Source organism: Vanessa tameamea, chromosome 10 (genome assembly GCF_037043105.1).
Source record: "Vanessa tameamea isolate UH-Manoa-2023 chromosome 10, ilVanTame1 primary haplotype, whole genome shotgun sequence".
In the NCBI taxonomy this organism is placed as follows: Eukaryota; Metazoa; Arthropoda; class Insecta; order Lepidoptera; family Nymphalidae; genus Vanessa; species Vanessa tameamea.
In genome coordinates, this window is record NC_087318.1 from 878390 (window position 1) to 890650 (window position 12261).

Sequence of the window (12261 nt, forward strand, 5' to 3'; positions counted from 1 at the left end):
CATCAAAATATACTTTATTTAAGTATGCTCTTAAAAGCACTTTGGATCGTCACTAATTTTAGAAGATAAATTAAATGTAAGACTAATTCCAGACCACCGGTTCTTAACATATAAAGAAAAAAGACGTACTATTGAATTCAACAGTTAATTACATCACGTATATTTTTAACTTAGACACTTATTTTTTACAGATTTTACAAAATATGATGTAATGATTTTTAATAACAGAGGGTCAAATTTTATTTTAAAGCGGGACTGTCCCATTTAAAGTCTGGTTTATGGTTACGCTATGGTTGCACAAAATGATCAACGTTGCAAGAGACAGTTATCAGATTAAGTATTTTTTAAACCACTGAAAAATATATTTTTCGTCTATATTTTTGTCACATTAAAGTTTTTAATTCTGACACGTTAATCCATAACATTGGAGTTAAGCAGCAAGGTGGTATCAGATCCAATGCCATTTTTTTTGAAAGGGTGCTAGCGATGGACAATGACCTACATTATTTTAGGGTCCTATAATGTCTTGGAAGATATACGCTTCGACAAATTTAGGTTTCGTGTAAATTATGGTCTCCTAGTACTTTTCTTGAGGGAGCGCCAAGTTTACTTGGGGGCGAATTCTACTAACGTGTAACGGCAATGATACGATTCCGGATCCAAATATGATCGAGATCGTATCATTGCATCATCATTGAAGTATTTATATAATATAATAACTGAGAACTAATTCTACGACACGATCCCGATTATTTTCCGATTCAACTTTGACTGAACCGCAACGATAATTCGAAATTCGATTGCGACAAAATAAAAATTTTAGTAGAATTGACCCTTAAAGGCGGTGAAACATTTATAAGCGGCTTTACAAAAAATATCATTCATACATAAACGCTGTCCCGTTACCGTTTGATGTGTAAATGTATGTAAAAGGTTATTCAAGAAACGTCGGAATAAAAAGAAATATATTTTGAAGGTCACACATTTATAAGATCCATTCTTAATATAAATTTTATTACATTTATATCATTTACATTAAATTTACTAAATAATATTCACAATAAAAGTCCATTACTTAAAAATAACCATTACTATAGTAATAAACCTAACATAATTTACATAATGTTACCTTGTTGTGTTTTAATGGTGGTACTTTTACACTTGATTCAACACTTCAACACTGACAAGTTAAAAGTGATTCTATCAGTCTATCTTAATATATAAAATCTTATAATTCTTTATTTAAATAAAGAATATTAAGATTTTTGACTGTTTGATTAAAACATTATTAGTTTTCGCACGCGTCTTCGCCCTTGTTTTATTGGATGATCATCAGACGTTAAGCATAAAAATAGAAATATATAGCCTGTGTACTTCTTCGGAGTTCAAGCTTGCTTGATTCTAAATTTCATCAAATTCGGCTCAGTGGTTTGGGCGTGAAAGAGCAACAGACAGACAGACGACTTGACGACCTCCGTGGTCGAGTACTGTGTACACCGGTTTTCATGGACACGCCACTCCGAGGTCCCGGGTATGATTCCCGGCCGCATCGATGTAAAAAAAGTTCATTAGTTTTCTATGTTGTCTTGGGTATGGGTGTTTGTGGTACCGTCGTTACTTCTGATTTTCCTTAACGCAAGTGCTTTAGCTACTTACATTGGGATCAGAGTAATGTATGTGATGTTGTCCAATATTTAGTAATATAGTGTATAGACTTACTTTCGCATTTATTTAGTATAGATTTAAAGATAATTGTTAATTTACAAAATTACAAAGCAAGTCAGTAAGATATACGGCCTTGACCACATACACGTCATAATACTGGCTGGGAAATAAGAGAAAAAAAGTTTTTTAATTAAATTATATACAGCTTTCATCTGCGGGGAAAGGGCAGGTGTTAGGTACCTGTCCTTTTATGTATCCGTAACGACCTGTATGAAAATTCATGATTAAACCTAAAAGCGTAATAAACAAACAAAATTACTCTCGATTTTATAATTAAAATTAAGATAAAGGATAAAAAAAAAAAACAATATCGTAAAATGTTAATGATATTTCGAAGAGGTTGAATAGAATTAAATTATCGTGAGTACATCGCTCCCGAACCGAATCCAGACGAGGTATGAATGGTCCGAGGTCTGAGCCGGGTTCATATTTATATCTTGTATAAGCACGTATCGGCAGCCGGTCTCGGGCAGATGTCACTATTATTGACGCTACAAAAAAAACATGCTTAATTTATTATTAATTAAAATTCACTCTGCGATCATTATTTTTATTTAAGTTCAATATTATTAAAGTATTATAGTACATTGTTTTGTGTATACGGCCTTATTTTCGATTTCTCTCTGTCTCTCTTCACTGATTTGACATTCGGATGAAGGAGACGGCATCGTTTTAATTATCAAACAACGTTTATGGTTAAAGCAGTCTGTTTTTCACAATAATTCTCGTGTGCTAGTTACGATAACGTTAATTAATAAAAATAAATTAAGGTAAAGAAACTTTTAAACTTTTTCTATATTTAGACAATATATTATTTTGCATAACAGATAATATGCAATAAAATATTAGTAGGAAAGTTTTCCATAAATTTGAAAAATATGTATATTTCTGCTAGCCTTGCTTCAATCATATATTTGATGATAAGTGGTTTAACTTGATCTCAAATGCTGACAAAACTAGATAAATCAGCTTCATCAAACATAAATTGAAAATAATATATTTCTTTACCTTGACAAAGCAAAGCCGTTAAAGAAAATCGAAAAGCGTACATCAAACACTAACCTTACGATGTTAAAGTAACCCAGTAATAGGCGCGTGTGCCCGACGAGCGCGCCATGTGGCCAGTTGTCGCTTCGCCGCGATCACGCCATGTTGTGCCTCGTCCTGCTAGTGCTCGTCACGAACGAGATCCGACCCGCGTACGTGACGGACTCCCCGTCCTTCGCTGATAGATTAGACAGACTATATGAGAAATTAGAAAAAATAACGGTTGCACCCGCAAAAAAGTTCAATGAAAAACTATACGCTAAATTGGATAGGTTAAATTCTCTCACGCCGGCCGAACTCAGCGAGGATGATGAAGAACTATTGTCGGCGATGCAATTGTGGGGGTCGATGAGTGACGACCAGCTGAGAGGGGTTGTGCAGGAGATGCAGAGGATGCGGGAGGACGATAAGAGTGAACGTCTCACTGATGAATACAGTGATGGATACTGGAACGATGATGTGAGTTCAATTAATAATCATTTTATTATAAAACTTGATCATACATACGCATGATACTTTTACAAATAACTCAAAAAGTTTATTTTATATAAATTATTTATTTTATAAGAACCATCGAGTCATTATTTTTCATTCGCAAAACAGTCTTATTAAAATACTGTATATATAATAACAATCATAAATAGGTTATACGAAGAGTGATCGAGGCAGAATTATCGCATAAAACAGGGACATAAAAAGGTCCTGCCTATTGGCTAATTATTTAATTTATTTCCCACACTCCAATGGTTCACTATTATCTTCCACCGAAGGATCAACGAATGATCAATTAACGATAAGTATTAATTGTGTATACTACCAATAGAAAATAAAAGGTAATTTTCGTAGGATTTGCTGGCAAAATAGTGACATTATCTAAAATATAATTTACAATATCTTATGTAAACAATTGAAGTTGTTAAACAGTTTGTGTAAATATAAACAATAGTTGCGAGTTTTTTGATAAGACTAATTATTAAGTATATTTCTACGATAAGAGACCAACGAATATATAACATATATTGCCGAGTGATATAAGACTTATTTCTTAACCGAAGATACACATATATACTCTATTCCAACCGTAAGAGGAGAAAAGTCAAATAAACAACATTTGATAGCAAATTGACGCGGTATCATTGGTCCAGAGATTGATTAATCTGTGATATTCACTATGGATTTGCAAAAAAATTGTGTTTTCGACGTCGACGAAACTGTTATCGGAATTTGGAGGTAAAATTAAAGTGGATAGAAGTAATTAATTTTAACAGTGTTGTATTATAAATAAAGATATATTAATCATAAATTCTTAGTGCACAATATAAGTGAGTTTTAGCAAGTCGCATTAAGTACGTCAATCTAAGGTTTAAGTGCGTAACTCATGATTATAATTCATTTCTTCTTGGGCAGTCAAGACTCATAATATCACGTGTGTAAATAAGCTAACTTACTTTAGTAAATAAAGGGAACAATCCTTTATTACCAGTGGTATTTTAAGGCTCATAATCTGTTAGTTCCCATTTTATTCCGTAAGTCCTGTAATTGATAACACAGCTTCAAGCTTACCTCGTTTCCAATTATAATTTCTATCGGTTTAGCTCAGTTCTAGTGACGAGCATAGATTACATGGTTTCGCGTTTATAATATTAGTATATATAAATACTAATATTATATACTTCTTAAACTTTAAAAGTTACTTGCCTAGTTACCATTAGCTTAGTAGCTCGCTAAGACTACATTAAGCCGGGGTTCAAATACCGGGTCGGGCGATTATAAATTTAATGAGGCAGAAAGGCAGGTAAAGTCGTTGCGCCTCTTTGATCTCGTTCCAGCCATAGGATTACGAGTGCCCCTGCGCTTGCGCACACTTGTGATCTATATTATCCGCTGCACAGTAGTGAATCCTTGCGATGGTCAAGATACTTGCTTAGGAGATGTTATCGTTATCATCAAAACGTATTATAAATAATAATATTTAAATTCACTGATCGTAAAGAGCTGATGCTGTTGTAGGTACCAAAGTTATTAGTATAAGTTTCGATATTAATGGTCATCAGTCTTTAATTACCTACAAGCTTTTGTATGATAGATGTGTAGTTGGCATTTTCTTGGCATTGTAGATGAAAATCAATGTTCATTATGCCAATCTTACAAACAAACTATGACAAACATTATTGAGCCCTATGATATTATTATATACCTATTATTTATATTACTTATAATATATATGCAGGTTATTGGTAATTCGACGTATTCCCGTTAGGAGGTGATAGGGATGACTATTTGCGTTAATTTAAAAGCCCCATATGCATGATGCAAAAGTTAACCATTTTCGAGTTATCACGTTTTTTAGTTTTTTTCAAAATAAGTCAAAAATGCAACTTCATAAATTTATTTAAAAAAAAGTATCAATTAAAATCTATTTTTTTCTTCTGATTTATAAAAACGATTAAACACTGGTTATTTGTCAATATTAAAATAGTAATTATCCGTCCAAATTTAAAAATGCGAGACGGAAAAAGATATTATTTCAATATTTTTTTGATTTTTTTTCCACAAAAATGCCTTAAAAACTAAAAAAATCTTTATGAAACTTGTCCTGCAGATTATTTTAAAAAACATAACCGTTTCTTAGCTTTCCAAAAATGTATAACAACTAGGAACTTATTTCAAATCAATCGAAATAAAATGACCACAAAGGACGCTGGTGGGAATTCGCATTCGAACAGAACTTACCATATGCATACCTAACCAATGCAAGATTATTCGCGTTTGTTTCCTAATCAACGGCTACCCGATGTATCAGTTTATAATAAGCGAATCCGAGAAACTGGTAGTGTTCAGAGACGACAAATTAAAGTCGAAAGACTCCCAGTCCATGTTGTTAATTATTAAGAGGATAAGAATTTATCGATGAACCATTCGAACCATTTCGACAAACACCTTCGCCGCACGACTCTCTGTAACAGAGCACAGCACACACAGCATGGTCTACAGTGCATAATATACGATTCCATCCTTATCATTATACTCCTGCGCAAATTATTTACGAACAGTTCCCTGAGAGGAGAGTTATTTTTTAGATTCGTGCTTAATGCGGATTTAGGAGTCGCGTCTTGATTGGAAAAAAAATCTCTGGACTAATTGAATCCAAATTCGATCAAGATGAGATTACTAACTCATAATGAACATGATTGGGGAGGTGCACAAAAATCCTATCCTCCTCAAAGACTTACAGAATAAAGATTACGAGACAAAATATAATATACCAGCAAGATGTACAGATGTACTGCACATTTTAGTATTAATGTTACGCTATAGTTTGATAGCCATTTTCCTAATTAGAGTAGAGTTGGACCCATTTCGTGGCCTGGTAGGAGTCCGGACTAAACGCCGGTTTACTTCTATGTTTGGTCATATGAAATCCCTAGTTTACGACGTCTCGTCTGTTGCATCCGCGGAAGACTGCAAAATAAGAATTAAAAAAACGCGGATAATTTGACTAGTTCGGTAGTTGAGTCACGACTTAGGAAAATAATGCGTGCGCGTAGGGAAAGTCACTTCGTGCAAAAACTTTAATTAGGCTAAATTACAAAATGTCTTACTTATAACTTAGTTATTGAACTGTTTCTAAGTCTAAATTTTATTTTAATTTGTATTTTAGTTTTATTTACATTGAGTACTTATTGTTTTTAATTAATTTTGTGGGAATTTTACAGGGCGACCTTTAGTCCGAATCCGTTCATGTTCGAATACGAAATCCCACCGGCGTCCTTTGTGGTCATTTTATTTCGATTGATTTGAAATAAAGTCCTAGTTGTTATACATTTTTGGAAAGCTAAGAAAACGGTTATGTTTTTAAAATAATCTGCAGGATAAGTTTCATAATGATTTTTTTAGTTTTTAAGGCATTTTTGTGGAAAAAATCAAAAAAATATTGAAATAATATCTTTTTCCGTCTCGCATTTTTAAATTTGGACGGATAATTACTATTTTAATATTGACAAATAACCAGTGTTGAATCGTTTTTATAAATCATAAGAAAAAAATAGATTTTAATTGATACTTTTATTTTAAATAAATTTTTAAAGTTGCATTTTTGACTTATTTTGAAAAAACCTAAAAGCGTGAGAGCTCAAAAATGCAAAAGGCATTAGGCATATGGGGGTTCAAATTATCGCAAATAGTCACCCCTATCACCTCCTAACGGGAATACGTCGAATTACCAATAACGCTGTATATTGATTACTATATTATTTATATTATATATATTTCTTTTCAATAATGTTATCGTGTTAACAACACGTTCCAATTAAATTCGTTTAAAAATAAATAAATGGTACATATTATATATTTTATATACTGAAAAAATATACTTTATTCCAATGAGCCTTTGCGCTATTTTTCACGATAAATTAAATTTAAAGTTACCATTGGTTGTGGAACTAACTACTAGTTCCACTGACTAGAATAAAAAAATGTCAGTAGTTCATTTTAAGTTTATTAAAATTGATGGATCCTGTGTTATAATCAACGAATAAAATGGTACAGTATGTATATCATATCTTTATAATAATGCACTTGATTTTTATTAAAAAATCGAATAATCCATCCTCGGCAAAATGTACTAATTTTTAGTCGCAAATTTAGTATAACGCTTCAACTTCCCTAGTTTATACAACATCTGTCATCGTTTCGATAATGTCTTATGTGCCTGTAATTTTATAAGTAATTACAATGGCTTACTCGCCTTTTAAAACTGAGCACGGTAACAAAATATTGCAGTCTAGACGCGTGACTGGTGATTGGGTGGCGCATATAGCAGAAATAAAGCATATCCAGAACTTCACTCTGCCACTAAGATAAAAAACCGGTCACGCGTTGGTCAGTCTCGTCATTTAGTATACCCTCAATGAGAAGCATCACAGTACAAAGAATGTAAAAAATAATGTGACCATAATAAAATATCTCACGTTCAACTATAATGCATAAAAATAAATACCTATAATATTATAAATAATCTTTGATTACTCCATGTATTTCTACGCTACGAGCATCACCAAAAATATGACCAAGATTTCCCTACGTTGTGCCCTTTTTGATAAACGTCGTTCTTTTTTGCATAAAATATAAACATACCAATGTTATTTATTACATGAGATCCGATGCAATTTAAATTCATTTCTTAGGCGAATTTCCGAATGATGCAAACCGTATTTCTTCATGAAATTATTTACGCTAGTCAGAATAGATTCGTAACAGAAACGCGCGTGTTTGTTTGTGTGTGTCGTGGGGCAAAATGGCGATAAATACGCAAGGAAACCGACAATATATAAATATACTCAGCCGAGTGAGATAATTAATTTCAAAAATATTACGAGTCTCCAAAAAGCTTTTAAAGGATCCCTCTTAGACAGTCCAATGGAATAAGTTTGCCAATTTTCATGACGAAATTCGGTTACCTCAATTTAAAGATTAACCGTCTTCTTTATTGGCACGGGTTACCAATATTGACTTTTTAAATATGATTGCGTTATATTTAGTTTAAGTAATCAAAGATATGCCAAACTGGGTTCTCTCAACACATGGATGAAAGGCCGCCGCAGCATCCATCTGGCGAATTTATATTCATTGAGATTTTAATAATTATTAAAAATAAATACTTGTCCTATTAATAATATATACAACATACATACAATTAAAGAAACATCATGAGTATTTATAAATGCTTATTTTAATTAATTTTACCTAATTAATTTAATTATACCTCGATATATAACGAAGCGAACACAGATAAAATCGCTAGATTTTTTATTTTTTAATTTACTTTTAATAAGTAGTACGAAAAAAAATTGCCATCTCTTTCACGCTTTGTAGTCAGCGATTCCTTCTATTCGAGAGACAGTAACAAAATATGATCACATTTATTAATAAATATATGCATTCGTAATTTGGTTACGGTATTTTGTCACTGTCATACATACGATAATTTATTCCGTTAGAAAGAGACAGTAGACATTAATTATATTCGAAATCAGAATATATTTTAGTCAATGAGACTTTTGTTTTGCCAGTAACATGTTTGACAGATAAAATATATTTACAGTTGCTAATTCATAAAATTTTTTACAATAAAAATAAATGATTGTTATAATTAATAAAAAAAAAGTCTTTTTTTTTAATTTCTTGCGTTGTCATGGCAAAATTTTTAGTATCATGTGTATCCGGAAATTAATTTAAAAAACAATTACAAAGTTTCACCGACACAGACAAGCGTGTTGGTAAAAATATGACAAAAAACATATTTTTTATAAATCACAAATTGGTTAATATTTAGGCTTTAATGATACTTTTAGTAAGGAGAGCGCCTTTTTTTAGTAAAAGAAGAATATATTGTTTCGATATCACTATATTGAATAAAAACTAATTTCGAGTTTATATCGCGGGCTCCTGTCATGTACGTATGTATGTCAAGTACATTTTCAAGCAGTTACATGAGGTACATTTTGACTCTCTGTCCTTATTAATATTATAGATCCGAAAATGACTTTGTTTGTTTGTCACGTTAACACGAAATATTTTTATGACATTGTTAGGCTGACGGTCCTACAGACCACGTAATGCTATGAGGTCATATCACTTTACCGCTGCCTATAGAAATTGGCGCTTTTCCTCTTCCTTTGAAATTGTTCAGTTCCCCTGCGCATGTACACTGGCTCACCCACCCTTCAAACTGTAACTTCGAATTGAAATTTGGTACGGGAATTGTTTGGGTTCCGGGGAAGGATAGTTCCTTTTTTATACACCCCTATAAATGGGAGATGAAGATTTGTGTGTTATAAAGTTATATGAATGGCGCGAGGATAATGCCGTGGTTTCAGCTATTTTCATACAAAGCGCTTTAGATTTAATTCAATGCTGTAAAATGACGATTAAAGAGTTTTTTTATTGACTTTACTTGATTAGAATATATTTAGTTTTCGATTGTGTTATGTCACGTCTGTCATTTGCGGTACAATTCGTTATCGGTAAAAGTCAAGTATTTTCGTTACAATGCACGCGTTTATTATTTGGTATGAAGACAATCATTTTATGAGGTCGAAGTTCACCGGTTCGAATCCCGCCATAAATATGAAATTGCTGTGACGTGTGATTTTGTTTTTGATCGGATGAAAACGATTTCGAAATGGAAGAAATTAATTCACCAATTATAGTTTAGTGGGACTTAAATTAAAATTAACTTACTATAAAAAGTAAGCAGATTCCCCATTTTTTCCTTAAATTACCCAAAAAATGTTGAATTTTCTAAAAATGTTGTCGTAAGCGTTCGCTAAGACAACACTTTTAGATTGAGAAATTTTATCTAGTCGGAACAAACATTTTTACAAGTAAAGTTAAGGTAGGAAAAATAACATATGATCTAGGAACTACTCAGGTTATGGTTTCCGTTGTAATATGACGCAAATTTACGTAGTAATATTTAGTATTTGATATAAAAAATGTTTATCACAGGTTGGCGAACGAGCAAATGGGCCAGCTGATGGTAAGTGGTCACTACCGCCCATAGACAATGGCGCTGTAAGAAATATTAACCATTCCTTACATCTCCAATGCGCCACCAACCTTGGGAACTAAGATGTTATATCTCTTGTGTCTGTAGTTACACTGGCTCACTCACCCTTCAAACCGGAACACAATGATACTTAGTACTGCTGTTTGGCGTTAGAATAACCAATGAGTGGATGGTATCTACCCAGACGGGATTTTCAAAATATAATAATAAATTTGTTTCACGAACACAACATTCATGTATATTTTACGGTCTCTATTTTATATTTTTTTAGTAAAACTAAAAATATATCTTAAATATAATTATTTTGCTAAAAATATAATTAATTATCTTTGTAATGTAAAATATATTTACTATACGTTTTCCATTGTACGCATGTCTTGGCAACCTGAGACGACACTAAGATTTAAACTTCTTTATAAATTAAATACCCTTTTAGTGAATACTTTGTTCGCTGTCTTAGAACAATATAAATAAACTAGCGATTCATCCCGCTTTCCACGAACGCAATTTATTAATAAAGAAAATTTTATGATATTATTTATACCCTATAGCACTCAGAATAATGTATCTTTTTACTTGAGAAACAATGTTTAGAATTACATCATTCGTTGCGGAGTCTACGTACAACTAACAAAATTTTATTTCAAACAACTAACAACTAACACAATTTTACTTCTTTACAATGTTAGTATGATAATACGTCCTGCATAATAACTCTCCGTGGATAATAGTGTCTCAAGTGACCAAAAGAAACGTTCGACTCAAACGTTACATATGGCAACGTCGAACTAACAATTCCATCGATATATATTCAGCAAATAATACAATAATCCAAAACAAAAACGGTTACTTTAGGACGTGAATTATTTCATATTTCACGCATGCGCGAAATAACACGAGGTTGACATTTATCTCGTGAGTCATTTTCGTGAAATATGTCCGTTGGCAAAATCACTTGCTCTATGTGAAATATTTACGTACGCTAGACTTATAAATGTAGTTTACAACAAAGCATGACTTCGTACTTTAACCGTGGGAGGGATTTGTGATAATTCTTTGTTTGTTTTTATAATTAAGGTAGGTGACGAGCAAAGGGGCCATCTGATGGTAAGTGGTCACCACCGCCCATAGACTAACTAACATTTATCGTCAATTGAGCCTGTAGTTACACTAGCTCACTCACTCTCCAAAACGGAACACAACGATATTGAGTACTGCTGTTTGGCGGCAGAATATCTGATGAGTGGGTGGTACCCTTGCACAAAGCCGTACCACCACGTAAATATTATAATATTATTGCTGTGATCTTGTAAGCCAGTGTAATTACAACATCCAAAGTCATAACATCTTGGACTTTATGGATATCATTTGTGTTTATTGTTCATCTTGTGCTCGATGGTGAAGGAGGTAAAAAATATCTATGTGTCAGATGAAGTTCTGCCGCAAGTGTAACCAATCCGTATTGGAGCCGCATAGTAGGCCCAAACCTTATCCTTTTGAGGAGCACTTACCGCACCTGTAAGACATTTACAGCCGCATTTTTAATTTATATTTAATAATAAGGATACTTATACATCATGAGAACTGTTAAAAAAGAAACAAAAATGATCTTAGTAAATGAATTGAAAGAAACAGCTGGAGAAAATATCGTGGACCCAGGTAGTAGCTGACTATCAGTCCGCAGGAATGCTGCTAATATATCGTATAATTCGCATACTTAGAACTCCGATTATGAAACAAAACGCAGGAGTATAAAGAACATTAAAGTGAAGCAACAAAAACGAATACAAAACGAAGTGCGAAACGACTCGTTTCTAAGCTAAGGCGTCAAAAGTACTGCTACTTTTACTGTTTGTATGTTTAAACAAATTGTTGATTACTTACACACACCCGGGAATTTGTATTCGCTTTTGACTTTG

General features: G+C 32.7%; 1 protein-coding gene across 1 annotated transcript in view; it reads left to right on the top strand.

Moving 5' to 3' along the window:
- The first annotated feature begins 2837 nt into the window (after positions 1-2837).
- The window catches only part of Pvf3 (PDGF- and VEGF-related factor 3), a 35218-nt gene continuing 25794 nt past the window's right edge, over positions 2838-12261 (top strand). The window contains exon 1 of the mRNA XM_026633703.2: positions 2838-3231. Within this exon, the coding sequence (XP_026489488.2) occupies positions 2875-3231 (357 nt within the window). The 5' untranslated portion in view covers positions 2838-2874. The remainder of the gene's footprint in view (positions 3232-12261) is intronic.